Below are 22,770 nucleotides of genomic sequence, written 5' to 3'. Positions count from 1 at the left end.
AAACTGAGACCTAATCTCAAAATCTAGGGAGGGGAAGCTTTGCAGTGCCAAGAGGCCCAACCATCAAGTCCCAGTTGTTTCGTTGGAGTTCTTTGAGGAAACAGGTCACATCCAAGTGAAATCCAAGACCTGATGGCTTGACTCAGCAAAATCTCCTTTTCAATGATAGATGGCCGCCAACTCCAAATAAGGGGGAGTTCAGATCTGACCATTCATACATCAGAATCCCCAAATTGGCTGGTAAGCGACAGATATGGATCAGCACTGACTGTTTTGAGTGGTGTATTATCTAGTTGTGCTCTTTTTTTTTTTCATTTAAGTTAATTAAAGCTATTACTAAGAACTGTCCTTTTTTTCTTATTCAATTCTATTTGGGTTCTATTATGGTTTGAGTGTTTTTCTGTGCTGTTTTGTTTTTCCCTGTGTATTTGAGTTATAAAGCTTCCCACACCGCATCAACCATGGTAAATCAAAAGATGGTATTCAACCCTTCAAAGGCCTGAAGCCTGCGGCCCGCACAGCAAACAGCCCTGAGAACAGAGTGTACAGAGCAGCCTGCAGGGGCTGGCATATCCCCCTCACTGCTGCAGCATTCATTGCCGAAACTAAACCAGGAATGCTTACTCCAAGGCAGATGTGGGGGGGTATTGGTGTGAGAGGGGAAAGGAAAGAGCTTTGACTATTCTGTTTATTTAAAGGGGATGAGGAGTGGTTTCAGACTTTCCCAGCCAGGGGCTTGGGGCAATGTGTTCTGTGTGTTTAACAGCACATTACACAGCATATTGGATGTTTACAGTGTGAAGGTTAGAACCCAAATGTGGTAGATCTCACAACTAAGTTGAGAAGGGAAGGAAGAGGGGGAGAGAGAGAGAGAGAGAGAGAAATTCAGTGAGTTGTGGCCTGGAACATGCCCTGGAATAGACCTTGCTACTTCAAACACTTGCTGAGTGTGAGACAAATGGCCTCTCAGACCACCTTCTTCCTCTGCCCTCCCATTGTCAGCTGGGTTGTGTTGCCCTTGAACTATGTTTGAGAGCATTTAGCTTCTGTCTTCTCCCCTCCACTGCCCTCCCTCAGGATACTGGTGACCGGAATAAAGCCCCTTCTGCAGCACAGCACATATGAAGCTCATCTCACTCATGGCTCCCTCCCACCTTGAGCTGAGCTCTGACGTGGGGAGGTACAGATGTATTTGGCTTTCCAAGCCAGTTATTTCTGCTTTACTCCCTGTGAGGTGTTTGGCTCAGTGACAATGAGTTCAGAGTCCTCCAGCACTGCTAAGGCCGTATGGGCACTTCCCTGAGGGAATGACTTGTCACTCATATGCCTCACTCTGTTACAAATGTGTGCACGTCACACACAAAATATATGTATACACAAAACACACAACATAGACACATTCTCATTGTCACCCCTTCACACACACATTACGCACAACATCCTTTCATACATTTCATTTACACACACACAATTTTGCACTCAGTTTGCACACACCTTGCATAAAACACACCCTTGCACCCTGTCTAGCCAGACACAGCTGCTGCACTGTGACCAACCCCCCTGCAAGCTCCTCACACTCTGCCACTGATGAGACACTTTCTCTTTCACACCCAACATACACACACCACATCTTGGCTTGCTAGGTTCTTTGTTTTGTTTTACTATATCCAGTTTTCCTGGAGGAAATGATCGAGTAAGCAGCAGTCCTTTGCTTCCCCCTTTCCATCCAACACTGCTGGAAACCTGTGGGCTGCTCTTCCATAGCCAGGTCTGCACCTTACTGAAGGAAGCAAACACTCTCTTCACATGCAGATGTTCCCTTTCACTGACTGAAGAAGAATTCCATGCCTTAGCAATGCTCTGCAGGCTAACTACCTGTACTGGTGAGCACCCTGTCCCCTAGTGAGAGACTGAGAAAGCTCAGCTTTGCCCCCTATTGTCCAGTATGGGGAAATCACAGCCCTGGTTCTGTGCGGAAATGCCACATGTCCTTTTTGTCTGGCTGGCCATCTCACAATTCCTAATGCAGGAATTATTATCAATGACAATAGGTAGGGACTGGGGGAAGGCTGGCCCTATAACTTCTCACCCTATCAGGGTGACCAGATGTCCCAATTTTATAGGGACAGTCCTGGTATTTGGGGATTTGTTTTATATAGGCGCCTATTACCACCACCCCTTGTCCCAATTTTCACACTTGCCATCTAGTCACCCTATAGCCTATCCATTCTCAAAAGGGTCCTGAGTGAGGAGTTTGCATTTCCAAATCTAATTCCCAGTCCTGCTCATCACCCCCCTTACCCCACGCAAGCACACTCCAGCACTATCCCACGCCTGACAAACCTGGGGATTCTTAGAATTTCTCTGCTCCGCAAAAGGACTGAGACACACCTTGCAAAGACAGACACTGAGAGACACAAATAGGCATTGTTTCCAGAAAACCTGAGTGTTGCACACCACCCACACATGATTGAAGAAGAGACCACCTCAAGCAGCAAAACTTTCATGAGTGTGTAGATGGCAGACTCCAGTGTGACGGGGCATAATAGGCACAACAATGGTGTCCTGCAGACAAACAGGTCACAAGAACCCTAGTGTAGTTCCAGAGATGTTGGTGGAATGAAGCCAGGAATGAATTCAGTGCCTACCATTTAAATAGGTTCTTTCTGGCTATCAGAGCCCCTCATTCACACTGCTCTGTTTCCTGTATTTGCTTCCTTTCCACAATGTTTGCACACTCACTGTCTATGCATACCTGCCTTCCCCTGCAGTGCTAACTTAAACTTTAGCCCATTGCATTGGAACCATTAACCTTCTGTGTCCAGAGGGACCCCTAGGCCTGTGCCCAGGTAACATGCTAGGAGATCCTACCTACTGAGCTGTTGGTGAGGCACTCCTGATTTACAGTAGGAATAATAATGAAGGGAGGACACCATACTGGGTCTTCCCTGGCTCCTCCCACTCTTTCTCCCCACCCCTATGTACACATGGCACTTCCCCCCCCACCCTCTAAACATCCCATTCATTGACTGAACCTAGAAGTTGCTGTCTAGATCTACAACTTACCCTGGCCATGCTCCCCTTTAAAATCCAAAGGCACAGAAAACCCCTTTTGAGTCAGGAATTCAGCCAGACTGAAATAAAGCAAATCCCATTAGTAAAACCCAATTGCAGTGTTGAGAACCCTCAGCAAGGATTACCGAAAGCCCTACTGCACCAGTACAAACGCAGGGGGAATCCCAGAAGGTTTCTTTAATTGCTACATGGACCTGGCAAATAATTTATATTTCTTTTAATACATGCCTTCTACCCCACTGTCTAGAAAAACAGCCTGGGAGTGCATTGGTTTCACAATGCTGCTCTGATTTAAAGAAGAGCCATTTTCATCCTTTTGAAACTTGATACAATGGGGAGAAAATAGTTTCACTCACTGGTGGATTAATCCTCTCTGCTTCCCTCGGTAAGGCCAAAATTGGTGTCTTTAGCAGGAATTAAGACCTGAGCCTAAATTTTTGCAGTAGCCATTGATTTTTGGTGCCTCGTTTTTTTGCTGCCTGACTGAACACAGTTTGCGCCTGATTTTGAGAGGTGCTGAGTTCCAGTAGCTCACATGTCACTGGTATCATGGAGTGGTAAAATCTAGTGATGGGTGAATTTTAAACATCTCAGAGGGTCAATTCAAATAAACAAATGGTTCATGAGACCTTCAGCAGATTGGGAATCCCTCCAGTGCAAACTCTTCCCATGGAAGATCTCCAGTAGGACTGCCATTGATATTGGAAACCTGTTTTTCATTTTAGGATAGGAAGGGGAGGAGAGGTCAGTCAGGGCTCTCATATTCTCAGAACCTGCAAATCTAGCCTCACACAAAATCCAGGTCATTTTAGCAGGTCACTAATGGCCTGGTCTCTCATTCTACATTAAAAAAAACTACCAGCCAAAACAGGGAGTATATTTGTTTCTCTCCCAAAGCACTGATCCTCCACCCCATGCAGCAGCTCACTCTGAAAAAAATATTTTGGAACATGTGAAAATGTTAAACACCCCTATATGAAGAAGCAAGAACTCTCCATGCACATCAATGGAGGTTTTATTTTCCCAGTTTGATGATCATTGTTCAGAACCCTGCCATATTTGTCTATATTACTCATGTGTGACTGTCCCCAGTACTACTGATTTAGCCATACCACTTATGCCTTGTCTATCTCTGTTTCCCATTCACTCACACAGTCTCTCTCTCTCTCTCTCTCTGGTCAGAGAGGAAAAGACAGCTGGTTTCTTATATATTTTAGAGGGCTTGCCTCACCCCTCCCATAAGGGATATAGCCACCACTGTACGGTGATCGTACCAATTGCTCCAGGGCTGTTTGCTCCCACTTTTCTGTTGCGGTTGACGACACATGACAAACCTAATCGCACAAAACCAACCCCAGATTTTCTCAAGAGAAGTTCTGCTTGAGAACAGACTCTCTCTGGCATTGCTGCTCCTGATTGGTATATCCCTAATCACTTTCACCCCTTCTTTATTTATAGAATCAAATTCTTTTCCTTCACTTCCCTTTTTATTTTTTAAAATTGCAGTTTATTTCTGCTGCTGCCAGGATTGTCCTTTTTACACCCTTTGGAATAAAAGCATTTTACCCAGACATGCAGCCAAATTAGCACTCTCCCCCTGTGTTCTTTCCAATCTCTCTCCTCTCACTTTCTGTATATCTTCTGCTGCTTGGCCACGTCCCCATGATAAAAAGGACTAGCTCTACTGGGCAAGGCTGCGGTACCTGACAGAGGCTGTCCTCCAGGATATCCAGTCAGGATGGCCGGAACAAAGAGGCTATGATCCTCAGCCTGGGGTTTATGAGAGAAGACCACATTGGTCAAAGATGCCTGGTAGTGTAGTGATGCATTAACTTCATGCTCACGTTGGGGTGCTTCAGTGGGGGATGTTCACAATCCCAAGGATCAAAGCAGGCACCCATAAATGCAAGAACCTCCCCAGGGGCCTTGTCCTGAGAAGGGCTGAGCACTTGCCATTTCCAGTAGGTTAAGTGGGAGCAGCAGGTGCTCAGAAGTTCTCTCATTCAGGCCATGAAAAACCACTTGTTTTCTCTGTGCAGACTCCTTGGTTACTATTTATTAGTGTGAACAAACAGAATTCTGTATATTTTTGTTTCTCTTTCTTTCCTCCTTTCTTCCCATGCTCCTTTTCTCTCTCCTTACCCCCTACCCGTATGTGGGGCCCCCCCAGTGAAGCAGGCAGGGTTGTCAAAGATTCTGAGATCTGCCACTTCAGTGTCTGTTTCTTCTTCTGCCTGAATGTTACAGGTGTCTCATTCAGTGCTAACATTCAGGCAGCAAGACGAGACTAGGCTCTGAGGAGCTGGCTGATCTGGGTATCTTTGAAACAAAAAAAACCCTCCCCCAACCAGTCAAAAAATACCCCATCTCCCAAAAAGTAGCTGAAATCTGGGCTGGGCGTTCGTGCGGTTAGCTGTTTGCAAGTGGCCATTTTATGATAGGACACAGCTGGGGAGTATATTAACCCTTTCCTCACTTGTATGGACAGTGGCAAATGCATCTGTGCACATTTTTCAAAGCAATCTGGGCTAATGTTAAGGGGAGTGAGATAGGGTCTGTCCTTGGGAGAGGTGGAAAGGGTTAAATATTCCACCAACAAACGTCGACAAACTGATTTTACAGGTATACTGTGTTGGACAGGTGGTATATTTATGCAATAAAAATATGAATTAATTCAAAAGAAATCAAGTGTAAAGGTTGCCTTTAAACGTCAAGCTTCTTAGAGAAATTGCAGAGGGTTTCAAAAAATAGAGAGTACATTGGGGTATGACTTGCATTTTGAGGGAGATTTTTTTTGTGCCTTAATTACTTGTCAGTTTTTTTTTCTTTTAATTAATATCAGTTCATGGTCTGAAGTAGTAGATAATCTTAGTTGCATAGGTTTCCTTAAAAAGAACAGAACTTTCTTCTGTTTCGATAAGTGGATATATATGTATATAGGTATATCTCTCTATACAGATGTGTATATATATATGAGTGTGTGTATATATATATATATATGCATAAGTATCTTATATTTCAGTAGAATATACTGTACATATACACCCACACCTGAGCTTGTAGAAACTGTATATAAATATAAAATGGCCACATTTCTTTGCGTGTGTCTGTCCCCGGAAGGGTGGACTGATTGTTTTTGGATGTCTGCAGCTGTTACCTTGAAGGATGCAATTTCATCTTTCATTTATTTTTCCCCATCTAGACTGTATCAGGATAAACTGTAACGCCAGTAAGTTTTCCCTCAAGTTTCATTTTGTTCTCTATATATATTTAAAAAAAGAAATTAACTTTATTTTCTTTGCTATTTTATAAGCTGTTTTTCTTTTTCTTTCTTTTTCTTTTCTTTTTCTTTTCTTTTTGTGTTTATTTTTTAAATACATTTGAAATCAAAGGTGGGGTGGGATTTGGGGCTGCGGGAGGAGGGAAGGATTTGTGGTGATTGTACTCAAATGTATTGTGTGAGGTTTCTCCCCGGAGGAGATGAACTGTTATTTCATGGCTTTGCTGAAAAGCACTTGGGGATTGAATGAGCTGAAAATTTGATCAGTAGTAGCCTGTTGTCTTTGGGGAAATGCCCTTAGAGGTATTTAGAGAATATGTAAAGGTAACAACAGGTACTGTATACACTTCTCCACTACAAGAAAGACATCTCTATGATAAAACGTGTTCAGGACACAGTGGTGGCTGCTTAATCTGATATTTCTTCAATATCATTTTTAAGAGGGCTGGAAGGTTGGTGGGGGAGGGGGAGAGAAAAGAAAAACTTAGCATTGGAATAGCTCCTCAGCTTCTTATATGAGAATCACCTGCAGGTCACCTCACTACCCTAGGCATCTGTGACAAATCCCAGAGGAAGGATTAGCTCTGAGTCCCTTTCAGTCTGTGTGAGACAGAAGGAGGTTTAGGGAAGCCAGAAAGAATAATCATTAAAGACCACATCCCAACCAAAGATTCTGTAGTGGAGCAGAGAGAGCCTCTCCTGCCATATTTAAAAAATCATGAAGTTAGAACTTGTTGAAGTAAGTATGGGCCTCAGGCCACAAAATGTGGGTCTGGATTTTGGAGCCAATCAGCCCCCAAAGTTTTTTTTCAGGCTCATCTCTAGTTAAAACAAAATTCCTTTCTGAGCTGGTGGTCCCTCTGTGCTGTGCTCCATACAGGGAGGCTTATGGACGGCTGAACAAGTTGTGGAGGTGCCAGAAGAGGTCAGAAAGCAAAGTTGGCTTGGAGGGTTTTTCTAAATCCTGGTGGCTTTATCCTTTGAGCTATCTAGTCAGTCCCATCCCAACTAGTGGGAGGCCAGGGAAGGAGCAAGTTATGTGGGGTCACTTCTGTCAGGCTGAGTTTTCTAACAGCACCAGGAACTGTCCCAGGAGAGAGCCTCAAACTCTACTTTCTGGAGCGAACATGTAGTTTGCAGCCAGCAATGAAACAATGCACTTCAGAGCCAGCAGCAGCAATGGTAGCTTCTCATTGAGAATCATTCCCTTTGCAACTTTCCCTTCAGTCGGGACTCTCTGTGCACACGCAATGATGGAAACCATACACCCTTTGGTTGTTTCACATATGGTATTGGCCAAAACCAAGGGGGTGGGGGGTACACACATGCAGGAGAGGATGATACGCACCTGAGCAGATGGCGGACCTGCTGAACCTCATGGTCGCTGGTGACTGCCTCGCATGCCTCTGCAACAGAGCGGGAGTGCACAGAGATGTGTGCAGGATGTGGGCTGGCTGGTACCCTCATCATCCTATGCAGTGCCATGCAGAACTGGATGGCTCTATGGATCTGAAAGCAGAAGAAACTCAGTCTTTGTCTGAATTTCTTTTTGAGCTTTTAGGTTAGTTTGAACATTGCATATGAGGGGTGCAAAACAAGGCCAGGTAAAATATTCCCTGGATCCCTGCAAAATGACATTGCTGGTTTCTGTCCTGTGCTACTATGGACATTTGCATAAAAATGGGATCTTTTGTTTCCTAAGAGTTCTCATGCTACTTGCTACTTATTCCCCCATCCATTCAGGAACTTGTACCATGATCATTAGTGTCCTCCTTTGAGGACCAGTCTCAGAGGTAGCATCTGATGTCCTCCCTGTCCCCTCCCCCATCGGAGAATAGCTGGTTCCTACAGTGTTACCTGTGAAGTGCTCTGTCTTCAGGTATGGAATCAACAGCAGGAGGAGGAAACAAAGATCCTGTTTTCGTGCAAATCAATGTCCCTTAATAATAATAAAAAAAAAAAGGAAAGAAACAAAAAAAGACAAGAGAAATCAGACTAGCACTTTTTGTGCATTTCCTCACAAACATCATCTCTCTAAATCGTTTTGCTTTCATGAATTTTTAATAGTCAAGACTTCTGCATATTTAAATACGTTCTCCTGTCGAATATTTTATTTATTTATTTTTAAAACAATGTGGATTTTCCTAATTTATTTTTTATGATTTGTTTTTTTTCCTGTTCGTTTGTTTTTTCCAAACCCTTGCTGTATTGCTGGCAGGGTGGAATGACTCATGATGTCTATCTGTCCCAATTATTGGAAGGTAACTAGATGGGAGCTGACTAGTGGGGAAACCGTATATCCCTGATCTATCCCTAAGTTCAACTTGATTAGGCAACAGTAAAAGCAAAATCTCACTGTAGCCACCCTTGTAGTGCATAGTGATTTATTTGTGTAGGGGGAGTTACACATGTGGCTGTGGGTCTTCCAGGTGAGGATCTTCTAGGTTGATTAATACTGGGTATGTAGCCTGAATCCCTCTTTGGATTCAAGGTGACAATTCAGAGGAAGTGTGTGTATGTTGACGGGAGGTGTTGAAGTGAGGAGCGGAGTTTAAGGGTAAGGGTAAGTGAGCTCAAGAAATAAGCTTCCTTTCCAGTTGAGGGACCTCAGATCATGCAGTCACCATTGCTAACTGAATACAGAAGACCTGGATTGTGTTCTAAAAGCAAATAGAGCTGTGCTTGTGAGATCCCCTGGAATAGTAAAAGTGATGTGGCTTGGGTATGCTACTAGAATAGTCACAGACAGCACTGCAGTTCACTGCCTCCAAGGCTTTCAGCACGCAGTGACAGGTAAGGACTTTGATTCTTATTACTGTTTCCATTCAATGAAGGGTGGGGGAGTTTTTGTGCTATTCTGTTGCATCTGTGGGTTGTTCACATTTCCTAATAATGTCATACTGTGCCCTCCGCCACTCCATTTTTCCTGCTGTTCTTCACTCCTCATCCTTCTCATACCCCAAAATTGTGTGGTGGGATGACTGATCTGGTATCCTGTGTATAGGAACATGCTCTTCTTTTCATGTATCTATTTTATTTTAAAAAACACCCCTCTTACTTCACTCTTGGAAAGACCTACATTGCCCTTGGAGACCCCTCTGTCAAAATCTGACGTTTGAAGGGCCTGATGCTGATCTCACTTAAATCAGGGGTAATTCCATTAAAGTCGGTGGAATTACACCTATAGAAGCATGATCAGAACCAGTCCCTCAATTTACAGAGTTTGAAGCTGTTCAGGGTGATTTCTGAGCACAGACCTAGCAGACGGAACAATTGTGTTGTCTGGCTTTGAAAGATTCCTACCCATCAAATGTCTCTGCTTTCACAAACATAAACTTTTTAAAAAATGAATGGGGGCTGAACTTTGAGCATAAGAACACAGGATTTCCCCAAGGGGAACAGCTTTTTTGTCCATCTCTATTCTCCTCTTTATCCAGCCCCAGAAGCAGCCAATATACCTAGGAGGAAAGTAGGAAAGCCCTCATAATGTTCCTAGTCTATTGTACCAGACTATCCAGTATTTCTTTACTTATCCAGTGTGTTCTAAGTCCTTGTGTTCTGCATCTCTTTTTCTGTGACCGTTCCCCATTCCTTGGGGTGTATTCTTCAGTGTCTAGCCAAGCCAAAGCCTCGGGGATGGCGCTGCATACATTTCAGATACAGTAGCTTTTGGAAGACAATGTGCAGAAGTCTCTCATGTTAGTGATGTTTCTGAGTTATTTTTTATTTCCTGTTTCCTTGCCTCATTCACATCCCTCCCATTCCCACCCTCCTTCATTGTGTCTCTGATCACAGAAAAGGAGGTGGGCACTATCAATAAATGAGGCAATAATTTTGAGACAGCAGTGGTCTTTGGTCTAAGGAAAACTGCTGGCTTCTCACTCAGCTTTCCATTGTGAGGCCTTTATTTCTCACTAGAGCATGCAGAACAAGCCATTTCCCAAGGCCCCATTTATTTGTGTAGGTTTTGAAGTCTCAGCAACCCCTGATCCTGCTTTTTCTTCCATTTCAAGTAGCAGGAACAGAGAGGAGGAATAGATACTCAGTTGCTACTAGGAGACCCTGTATTTCTTAGGGGCCTCATGGTTGGTTTCTTGCCAGGAGTCCAGTTAATTGTGGAGCTATTTCTGACAGTAGCAGGAAGCTAAGAATGTGGCCATCTCTCCCCTTCCAGCTGCAGACTGTGTTGTATTTAGTGCCCTGTTAAATTCCATTTTCCATAGTGTCAAGGTTTTATTTTTAAGCACCAATGTAGCAACATAAAGCGGGAGCCTGTGATATATAAATCTCAGGGAGATTTTAAGAGTTTTTCTCTCACTGCATTATAATAAACAAATATGAAACCATGCTAACCCAAATCTAATCAAAACATTGTAACACCATGAGCCTCTCTCTGTTTTCTTAGGGAATCTGCTGTCATTTTAATAAAAGCTTAATAATGCTCTAACAAGAAAATATTATCTGTAAAATGAGGTGATGTGATTAGATGTTCCCATCATATTTGTGATGTTAGTATCTCCTAATGCCAATTTAGTGCAATCCAGGAGGGAAATGAATGCAAACACAGCCTGAGAAATAATGACAAGTCATTAACATGTTGTACTGTAACACTGCAGCTATTTCTAGGAGCTTGAGTGTCTGAACAGCTCAGCTGGCAGCATTCTCACCTTTTGGACCTGGAAGAGGTGCATTCAAGTGCTAGTTCAGGCCAGTGTTGCCATTGCAGTGTGGTAAGGAAGGCAGGAAGGAAGCTGCATTTTTGGATGGCACCTCCTGCAGAGGCCATGTTAAAAAGAGATTCTGTTTGCCACCCTCTGGTAGCATTATTATGCTTAAATGAAAGATTCCCCTGTGGCCAGGTAATAGGATGAGGAACCTTTTGCTTCCAACTTGCTCATTTGAATCCAGCCCAGGTGTATAGTGACTGAAAGCCATTGCCATCTGAAGGTTCTTTGGTGGCCTGTGTGAAGTGATGTATTGGTCTCAGTCCAGATAAAAATGGACAGTTATCCATGTGATGAAACTCACAGTGGGCAGTCTCAGCAGAGATGACTAGGTTTGCATGGCCTTTGTAGACTGGACTCCTCTCCAGGACCCTGTTGGGCAGGGTTAAGGCAGTGGGTGCTGTGTGCAGGAAGATTGCTCTGCCACCATCAGTGCTGTACAGTTCTGTGGATATGTGGAGGATATTCACTGCTGTCAATCCTGCACTTTCATCATCAGAAAAATAACATGAATAAGTGGAAAAACATGCTATAGTGCTTGGGGAAGAAGAGGGTTTTTATGCACATATTTAATTTTGATAGGGAGCAGCCCAAAGAGGGCATTTTCTAATGAGACATTGCATGATAAAAAAACAGAACAGGCACTACTCAGCACCAAGCACTCCTCACCATTTACTGCCCTTAGCAATAAATTCTGGGGCAGATCACAGAGCTTCAGAGCCTTGAGCAGTTCTGAATCCTGAATGGCTGGTGAAGAGGCTCCAGTGGTTTTCATTACTGGATGCAGAACTCTAACAAATGAAAGCTTTTAACAGTGACCTTAATTACCCAATACAGCCTGGGCTGAGAAGACTGACGTGTTGCTGCAGCATAATTCATTCATTTTAGGGGCATAGTTCATCGTCGTAGGATTTAATACTAAACCATAAAGGCCAAAAGATTGATGTGTGAACTTAGAAAAAGCAGTGACATTAGAATGCATTTTTTACCATAGCACAAAGGCCCCATGCAACTTAATATTCTGGGGGCCTTAAATCTGATAAATCAAAATGCATTATAGCTCTGATTTACTAAACTCCAGTTAGCCCAGACTCTTGATTAACAGAGGTTGGTTTAGGCCCCCCAAGGTATTATTATATCCCTCTTTAGAAAGACTGCAATCCTGGTCCCTCAGTCCCAGAGCTCAGGAAAAGACTTCCATGGGTTTTCTAAAATCACTTAGTTTTAAAGGGACAGCTCTGTTTAGACTAGAGCATAGTCCCCTCAGAATTCCTTTGCACACTGCATTGTAGAGTTGGGGACCCAGATGGAATGTATCCTTTTGACAGTGTGACAGTCATCGCTCCTTGGAAACACATCGGGCAGTCTGCACAACACAAAATATCTCCCCTATTTTATTAACTCTCTGGTTTTCTGAAATCTTCTGCCACCTTTGGAAATTTGAATGCCATGTAATTTCTACTTGTAAAGATCTGTGACTCTGGAGACTCAGAGCACTGCTGGAGAGTATAACTAAAGACAAAAATAGTTTGAAAGGGCAGGAAGACAAAATAACCAAATGAAATATCCAAACAGCATAGAAAACTAGTCATCTGTCACTAAATATTAATTACAGCACTTTAATTAACTGCTTGGGTTCTGGGTGCTGTAGTAGCACCTAGACAGATGGATAGATCCTCCGTATATGAAAAACCAGCCAGAAAGATGCTGTGGATGGACCCTGCAGTACATTAGAAGGGGGTGGGGGTGGATTTTAGAGTCAGCTGGTATTGGTTCTTTGAGCCTTGGATCATTGGCTGGCTTTGTTTCGCCTTATCCATCAGTCATTAGGGCATGGTTTTGCCTTGCTACATTCTTCCAGGAAAAGTGGAGTGACCTGCTTACCTTCCCATGACAATGATTGCAGGATTTCACTCAGTCTGACTGGGGGGACGTGGTAGAAGTGGCTTCTAAACTTTTCTTTTCAGTTGATTGGCCACATTGCTCATGTATGTCCACCTCCCAGCCTTTCCCTCATGTCAGCTGTGATCACTGCTGCATTTACTTGAGAAGGAGCAGCTGTATTACATCAGATTCTAACGGCATCACACTGGGGGTCTAAAAAGGCAACACCTCTGCTATTCCACAGTTATGATGAAGCCAGAGGCTCCTCTTGGACAGCTTCAAATTCTGCCCAGCAGGCAATGATCAGATAGCCATTCCTCTCTAGTTTCATTTCCTGTCTTTTCTTTCAAGGCACTATGTGTCTAAGGAGGCTTGATATATGTATGGGTGGATGGGGAAACTACTGTTTGTAAGTAGTGCTAAATGTACTGATTCTTGGATAAAGACATCAAAAGGGGGGACCTGTTAACCTACTGACAAATTTAAAATCAAAATAGCAGCTTCTGAGGGTACAGATGCTGAACAATCTTCAGAGAAGTGAAAAGATCCTAGGAGACAGAATAATAAATAGAAGAGGCCACTCCAAGACCAGGAGCCTCTTCTCACTCTAGGCAGTCTTGGAGGAACAGCTAGCTGTCCTACCAGTAACCTCCACTGTAACTCTGCCATCATGGCCCACCATCCTGTCTGTTCTTTGCATTGCAAGGCTAGCCTGTCTGACAGAAAGCACTGCTTCTAGAAAATGCCCATCATGGAGCAAAGAAGAACTGGTGAGCTATGGTGGCAAAGGTAGGCTGGAAGCTTACATTAAAAACATTCCATGTCAATTGATCAGAAGCCTCTGTGAAATGAGATGAGAGGGTGGCCTGTGAGTTTGCTCTCAGATGTCCTAGTAGAGAACACCTTAGAAATAACTAGAGAGTTTTTCTAGTGAGACAAGTATCTGAAGCACAATTGCTATTAATTTGCCCACTTGTTAGCAGTCTAATGAGAGAGGCCAAGGTCAGAATGGGTCATAAGTGTGAACTATCTCTTTCCTGAAGTCCCTCTGGGTCAGAGGTGAGGTAAGTTGTTGTGTGGTGTGTTTGGGAAGCTTGCACTGCCACAGCCTGTGCTCTTCTGTGAAGAGACGACTTTCATAATAACATATCGCCAGTACTATCTCCACTGAAAAATTCCCCCTCCCAGGAATAATCACTTTTCTTAAATGTCACCCCTGCAGAATCTGTCTTGGGCATCTTTCCCATATCCTGCTGGGACAATAGTGAAAATCCTCAGGAAAACCTCTGACACCATAAGGAATCCTGTTGAGTTGCTGCAGGAATTTTTGATCAGCAATAAACGTTCATTGTATCTCCCTACCCCATTGTTCTAGCCAGCGGAAAATGCAATACACTAAAAATATTTTCATTCTGAATGTGGAGAGTGAGGAGGTCTAAGAAAAATCCTAGTCATTTTCCCAGTGAAATTGCTACTCGCTCAGTGGCTGTGATGTTAAACAGTCATCTGTGAACACTTCATTACGGTAAAATAGCTTTTTCCTCTCAGTGGATTTCACTGCACCCAGGCCTGATCATGAATAGAGGTCAAATCACTTGGTACATTTGTAATTATTTCCAGCATTCATGGGGGGAAATTACCATTTTTGTTCTCTCGTGAATTTGAACTAAAGAACTATCAGCAAGCATGAAACAAAACAGGGATGCTATTATGCTAATTAACCGTTACCACAAGAGATGCTTGGAATAAGCATGAGTTCAGGTTTAATTGCCTGTTAAGAACCTGTTAGCATGCTGACATCTTTCTGACCAGTATGTCAGCTGTTCTTCCTTCTGTAAGGAGAAGCTCATTTTAAATCATTCAAAACATAATTCAAAATGGGCATGGTGTATAGGAACTATGGCCAGTACAGGTATTGGCTGCTATCAATGTCTGTATAGTCCCACCTTTACAGATCTTGTAATATCTCTGGAACTACATAGGGAAAAACTGCTTAAAACATTAAAATATTGTAACAAATCTATGGATGCTTAGGATGTCACATCTATCATGACGCTGCATACCCTGGATGCTTGAAACTGCCTGATGGCAGTGGAGATAATACTCAAATTCTTCCGCCATAGCCAAAAGCTGAAATGAAGAAGAATCTCAAGTAGGTGTAAGAAGTATAGGGTCTATGACACACAGCTGAAATGCTTCAATTGATTCCAGTCAAGGGCAGTGATGACACAAATACATTACTTTTTTAATGTAATAGTTTAGAATAGCCACAAATCCATTTTGTACCATTACTTTAATAATCAGATATAATGCAGAGGGGATAAACACCATTAACCTCACTATCTTCCCAGTCTATATTTGACCAATAAAGGACTGTAGGAGCCCTGCCTCATTCAACGTGCATTCACTTGCACAGTTGAAGACATTATGCACCTCGCTCACAGGGTTTTTAGTGGCACAAAATTTGCACCCAGTGAGGCAGGGTTGCACAATTTATGCAGCACAGGGCATTCCAGGGATGTATAGTATAATTCAAGATTATGGAATTTCCTTTATCCCTAAAAAAACCTCAACAAAATGCAGAGAATTTGCATAAAACACCACCAACAAAAATTAGAAGAATGGTAACATGTTTTGTGGGCTTAATAGTAAGCACTCAAAAGGGCTATCTCTGTTCCCTGTACTTATGGACCACATTACAGTCTTTAACAACATGATTACATACTATTTCTTAAATAAAATCATACTTTTTTTTTCTACAATCTCGTAAGGTGCATCTTGTCAGGTGGACAGTATGTGTGAGGCAAGGGCATTGCATGAGCTCTTAAGAGTCATAGACACATGAATCACTTCCACTGCCACTGAAATGGAGCCACCTTATTGTGGAACATGACATCAGTTGAACAACACATAGCAACCTTGACTGACAATTTAGTACAAGAAGGGCAGGAGAAAACCCTATCTAATTAAATTACAGGTGGAATTTTCGGTAGGCAGAATGTAGTTATTCAAATGGCAACTGGGCCAGGGCACCACAATCAAAATCCATATTTCTGAAAAATGTGACAGACCCATAAGTAACAGGATATTGGATTTACATCTCAAGTTAAAGATGGCAGTTCTAGGAGTACACCATCCCCTGTCACAATGGGAGGAGCACCAACTGTGGAGCTGCCAACATCACTTTCTGCCACATCCTAGAGAGCCCCCATCCAAATAGAGACCACGACCAATACCAGGAATATCTCAGCATTGGGCCACAATGTGGGAAACATTGTCCCCGGTTCCCTTTTTTGCTGTGGGCACAATAACTGCTGTTACCTCCAATCGTATTTAATTGCACGTTGTGTCATGCCAGAAAGGGGTAGTGTCACCTCTATACAGGAAAGTCCATAGACCCTTGCAGTTTTACTCATTGTGTCATGCTATTCTACATCTTGGAGTCCTTGTGGATGAAGGGAGCTGTGTATATCAGAGCCATTTCTTAAACCATCATTGCCATTCAGGACAATGGCAACAAGAAATATCATTTTCCACCATAGTTTAGAACTTTTTTCCTCCACCATTCATACTGCGGGTTATTGCAAAGCACTTTATAAAGCAACGTGTTAGGAGAACAAAAAATGTGTAGGCAAATGCAAGGACTATTCTATGCTTATAAGCTGCTCACATGCAGCCTGACACATGCTTCTTTTGCTGATAGAGGGGAATGCTGGTTAAGACTGCCAAGATTTTCCCAAAGTGCAATGTGATCTCTAACTTCCACCGTGGCAGCCCCCCATTGATGGGTAGAAAGAAACTTGTTTCCACATCTCATTTAAAGGATGATTCTATTAAGAGTACAGCAATCACATCCCTCCCACATTACCAATCAACTGTCTGAGCCAGGTTCTAGACAAAGAGCTGTCTTATGAGTCATGCTTGTGTAGGGGTGTGTCCAGTTTATACTTACTTCCTCTCTAACTCTCATAATTTCAGATTCAGCCATCATTGACGCATTTGAGCACCACCTGGTGGTGCATGGGGAGATTTGGGAGGCTTTTTGGATATTTGATTCTTGGTTCACCTAAGGAGCTGTACAAAGAAGCCTACAAAGCTTTTGGGTGTGCATGGGGTTTTTTCTTTCTCTTATGGATGTGTTACAGAATGCTTGGAAGTATTTACAGGAGTCTTTCTGGAAAACAGTGAAGAGGGAGATTGAGGTGCATTGGCAGGGCTATGTGAGAGAGTCCCGAACTGTAAGATGCTAAAAGTTAGAATTGAGATGCATTAGCAGTGTTATGGAGGAGAAGGAAACGTATGTAACATCCTTGCAACACATGTGTTGTGTCCCTGACAAGTGCTCAGTCCAATTGAAGATAATAGTCAGCCACTGCTACCGCTAAACAGTTAATGTTTTAGTTCAAGCTATTAAAGTCTGTGCTGTGTCGTTGAAAGTTCTGCATTCAGACACTGCTGACAACCCAGGAGAGGGGACCTCTACACGTTTTCATCCTCTGCCTGTCTGTAACAACATGGTCACTCTGTGTCTCTAATTAATACTAAAAATCATGTTTACAAGCCGTTTAGGTTTCACTGTTCCTTCCCAGGATTAAAATCCATGTATTCAAGTTTGGCGGTGGTTGCCCAAACACATTTTGCTGATATCCATTCATTTTTCCACTCTGTCCCTCCAAACAGCTCTTCTAATCATCTGTTTAAATAGAGGTAAAGGGTACATGTCTATTCCTCTCCCCAATGTGTCCCTTTTTATAGATTGCCAATGTTGGCAAGCATTATGTATGTTATAAAGAAGTCCTCCCTCCCTTCTTCCCTCCATCTCTCCCTCCCTCTGAAGTGCTGAGTCTCTACTCTAAGTAGTCAAATTTCTGCTCTGCTTTTGGATTTTGCTCCTTACTGAGCAACCTCAGCCCCCATTGACTTTGTTAGGAGTTTTGGATGCTCAGCATTTGTGAAGAATCAAGACTTTTGCCTTTCAGTGTTCCACTGTCCACTTGTAAGGGGAAATTATTTTAAAAAGTTGGTGTCTGGGCCAGGGAGCGGATGACTAGATGTGGACCCTCTGTGGCTAACAATATTGTATCCTTATTTTCCTGCAGTGAGGTTAGCATTGTGCATTGTGTATAAGTACAACATCCTGAGCCAAATTCATGGAGTCACTCTGGACATGGCATTGCTGCCTTCTGGTGATTAGCCCTGCCTCAGTGAAGAGGAATGTGCAGAAATTGATGAAACACTCTTTCTCAGGGGATTTACACACAATTCCATGACAGATTAACTAGCTTCAGGAGGTAGGGAGGTTATCAGTTAATTTGCTTCAAATGACTCCAGTGTAATGAGTTGAAGCTAGTTCCTTGTTCCCTGTCCTGCACTTACAGACCAGAACTCTCTCAATAGCTCTGCTTACACTAGCAAACGTTATAGCAGCCTTTTACCATCAGTGCAGCTCCACCAGTTTTAGCAATGGTGAAAACACTAGTGCAGATGGGGCTCAAGCACTTTTAACCATCATGTCTTATAATTTCACATCTGTTGAGCTACTGGGGGGTGAATAATGAACTCCATAGTTTGCTAGTGTAGATAAGGCCTATGTATTTACAACTCAAGAGTCTTTTGGAAGTGTGTGAGCTACATACTGGACAGCCAGGAAATACACAATCACTTTTCAGAATAGAGTTGCACTTTAAATTAGGGCACTGAGACTCAAAAGCTAGATCTATAAACTATTAATGTTATTAATTGTGTCTGCACTACAGATATCCAACCAGCCCTAACTGAACTCCCCTAATCCTGTCCCAACCTTTGTGTTCCACTGTCCAGGCTTTGTGGACCCTTGGATGTAAAACCCCTCCGGCTGAAGTCCAAACTGGCTGTTTGCAGGGCAGGCTGCACATCCCATCAGTTTCAGTTGTCCTGTTCTTAGCCGTATGAGGCCCTTTATTTTTGTGCTCTCGTCTCTTCGTTTCCCAGCATCTGTTTGTATTATTTAGAATTTTGAGGGTAGGTTAGCCATGTGGCTCACTGTGTTTCTGTCTGTCAGATTGCTGGATTCTCTGAGATTGTGCGTTTGATGTGGTTGGTTCTTTAACTGATGGTAACTGCATAAACTCCTCGTTCTGATGCCTGCTGATGATTGTGGTGTCTCTATACATGTAGTAACAGATCTTTAGCAGCCAAATAAAGACTGAATCTTTGCTCTCAAGTGCTTACAATCTAAGTGAGGGCAAGTACAACTGGAGGAGATGACAGACAGGGAGAGTGTGTGTAAAACTTCCCACTTTTGCTCCTGACCGATCAGCTCCATGGATGTTAGCAATAATGGGAGCCCTAGTGTAAACCAGCCATAGGCCATCACCAGTATTTTTACCATTGTATCCATTAGATGTGATCTTTGCAGGGTTTGAGGACCCCAGACAGAATGTCCTATAAGGAAATCCCTACTAGATCAGCATAGTTGTAGATGCTGTTGTCTCCACCTCAAACAACTCTCCCATCCCCTCTGCATTGATTTAATGAGCAATGATATAGAGCCCACTGAACTGCCCAATTGCCCATACCCCCCCCCCCCCCAAGCTAGGGAAGTGCTAGTGGATTTTGTCCTCTATGAATAACTTTAAGACATGCCTGGTTGATCTCAGAAGGTGATGTTGCTTTGGTCTTTTCATTGAGCTTGGAGATAGATTCCTCTCAAATCTACAATTGTGGAACAGCCCCCAGACAATAACAATCCCAACAGCAATATGATTTTGGGCAAGTCACTTATTCATCTTTATTTCAGCTTCTCTGTCTGTAAAGTGTAATAGTCACTCGCAGATTTGATAGCCTGCATTAATGTATGTCTTTAAAGCATTTAAGATCTTTGGGCTGAAGGTGCTATAGAATGAAAATAATTGCCCAAAACATTTGTAATAATAAATGCTGTTGTAAGATGCAGTGGTTTTTAGGAAATACTTAGGGCCAAACACTCTGTAAGCATAACTCTTGTGACTTCAATGGAATTATGCCAGGAGAATTAGCCTCTCTTTGTATGACAGTAAAGTTCTTGCAAGGTTCAGTGTTTATCACATATATTCAGCAATGCATGTGGAATAGCGTATATCGTTATTGGATACAATAGCATCTGTTCATTAATAAATAGAACAATTACGATGAGCAACACAAAAGATAGCAAATATAAATTGAATTTAAAATCAGTCGAGAAACACGTAAAATGGGAAGGAAAATCTGGAAATATTTACAAAGATTAAAACAAAGATGCAATATTCTGCCCATAAATGAGCAAAAGAATTGCTTTATGTTTGAGAGATTGACTAACGGTATCCTATTTTTTCCAAGAATTACATATATTTACAAATATTTCCCATAGTAAAACACTGAAAATGATATGTGTATATAACATATCATCTAGCAGCATGACAAATTATAGATCTAGTTTTAAAAAAAGACTTGGTCCCGAGCACATCGCTTACAACCTTGAACAGACCCATTAACATTAATTGGGTTGCCCATAATTGTAAGTATTATGCATATAAGCAAAACTTTGCAGGATTGTGACCTATGTTATATGCTTAATATCCAGTTATTTTAAATAAAGAAGGCTCCACTGGGTAAAAGAAAATTAATTTAAATAGTTACATTTATTTACAGAATCTAACATAAGTTTTTGAAAAATTACATGCAAGAACAGAAAAGGGAAACTGATTCAGGGGTGTAAGATTATCAACAAGCTAAATCTCTGTAAGAACCAACACTTAAGTATATACCATGGCAAACTAAAAGTATGTTGAAGTCTAAGCAATATCCACATCCATAAATAAATAAATAAAGTAGATTTCTTTTATCTATATTGAGAATTGGATATGCTAATGCGTGTGTCATGGCAGCAGTGAAATCTTCAGCATAATCTGTTTATTAATCACTCTGTATTAGGGACAACTGAGCCTTAAATCAAAGTCCTAGCCCTTCACTGCACTCACTAGATCAACCTAGTACTTTGCTTCCACTATAAACAAAAGATCAACCCAGACTGTCCATGTTACTTTCTTCTTCTCTTCAGGGAACCTTCTAGCGTACTTCCTGTGGGTTTCCATGGCAACTAGATGAAGCCAGCAAGACATCCTCTGGCATATGCCCATTAAATGTCACATTGTTCATAATACTAATTTCTCATTTTGGAATTTGTTTAGATGTCACAAAAGTTTATTTATTTATTTAAGTGTTTTGAAATAGACTCAGTAATGATTGCACAGACTTTTTTATTTTTATTATGAATGTGTATGTAATTACTGACTATCTTAATGTGGTGAATTTTGCAGCATCTTAACTTTATCTTACATCTTATTTGTAAAATTTCATCTGAAATTATTTTATACAATGTAATAACATCACCACAATGGGGGCGTGACCCAGCGCCTCACTAAAGCAAAAGGCAAAGATCTAATCAAACTCCAAAGGAGCAGGCCCAATATTGGTAGTAAAAAAAATTAAGATGCATCCCAGTCAAAGGAATAAAAATGTATTTTCACATGAGATCTGAAAAGAGATGACATCTTAGCTAAGTGAAAAGCTACAGGGAGGTGCTGCAGAGGAGAAGGCTTTTGTATTAACAGTGACCAGATTGTGTGGAGGGAGGGAGACTAGACTAGTGTTAAATGACTAAAAGTAGCTGACAGGGGAGGAGAGAGAGAGGCTGCACATGGAGGAAGTCAATTGGAAGTTTTTAAAAGCAGAGAGATCCATTTTAACTGGATACTGAAATAAATGGGGAAGCGGTGGAGGTATTGGAAGATGGGAGGGTCATATGGTCATTAGCATAGAATACTGTAGTATTTTTAAAATAAACAAATCCCTCTTAGTTGGAAGGAAAAATGCAGACTGGGTACTTCTGAATTGTACATGCCTCATGTGGTGGGAGAGGAAAGGCTGGCTTTCAAATTCCCTGGGGCTGTCTCAACTGTTTTTCCTGGAGCCCTCCTGTATCTTGAGAACAATTGTTCTCTGCCCTTCTGTAAATAACCCCAAACAATGGCAAAGCTCTGGCAGCCGCTGCTTTGATCTGAACACACAAAGCCAAATCAGAAGGCGGTGGTTTTGGAATATAAAAGAGCAAATTATACGCAAAAACACAGCAGGTTATTATGTTTTTTCTTTTTTGGGTAAAGGAGAGGACTGTTTTTTTCTTTAACGCCTGAATTCTTGGAGAGCTTTACTCTTTAGAATTCTTCAGCTGTGTTTGCTTAGTACTCTCTCTCCCTGTGCTTGTGTACGTTCTGTTTGTATGCACTGAGCGAATCTGTCAATAGGTTTATCAGCCTTAATGGTTCTGTGTGTTTGTGTATCTCTTCCAAATCTATCCATCTAGTGTGTCAGTCATTCACTTGGTCTCTTAGGCTGTCTAATCTTTTTATCACTGTATTGATCTTTACGTCCCAGGGGTAAGAGGAGAGAGAGAAGCAGCTCAAACTGCTCTATAAATAGCTAGAGCAAGCTGACTGTATTTACACATGTTGCCTTTTCAAGGCAGGATTAAGAACTTTGTTACTCATCTTGGCTAAAACATATGGGCCAGATCCTGCTTCTGTTGAAGCTATTGCCCAAAATCCCAGCTGATTTCAGTGGGAGCTGCTTTGAGCTCACCTACTGTCAGGGAAGGTGCAGCACCTTTATGTGGTGATTTGGAAATGAAAGGGCTAATACCAGGAAGACTCCCACTCTTGACATGAACGAGTAGGAACTCACCAGACCAGCAAGAATTGCTTTTCTATCTTAATTCTGATTGGGAGTTAATTGTCGTCCTCCCCCGCATGG

General features: G+C 42.2%; 1 protein-coding gene across 11 annotated transcripts in view; it reads left to right on the top strand.

Annotated features, from left to right (window-relative positions):
* NRXN3 (neurexin 3) overlaps positions 1–22,770 on the top strand; it is a 1,218,301-nt gene that overhangs the window by 416,431 nt on the left and 779,100 nt on the right. For 9 of the 11 annotated variants that reach the window (XM_067532399.1, XM_067532391.1, XM_067532404.1 and 6 more), the window contains one exon: positions 6,278–6,304. The exons of the other annotated variants lie outside the window; for them this stretch is intronic. In XM_067532399.1, the coding sequence (XP_067388500.1) occupies positions 6,278–6,304 (27 nt within the window). The remainder of the gene's footprint in view (positions 1–6,277; positions 6,305–22,770) is intronic. 11 annotated transcript variants of the gene reach the window in all.

The sequence above is a fragment of the Emydura macquarii genome, unplaced genomic scaffold (genome assembly GCF_026122565.2).
Source record: "Emydura macquarii macquarii isolate MOO-44397 ecotype Brisbane River unplaced genomic scaffold, CSIRO-AGI_Emac_v2 contig_374, whole genome shotgun sequence".
Classification (NCBI taxonomy): Eukaryota; Metazoa; Chordata; order Testudines; family Chelidae; genus Emydura; species Emydura macquarii.
This window is presented reverse-complemented; position numbering and strand designations above follow the sequence as displayed.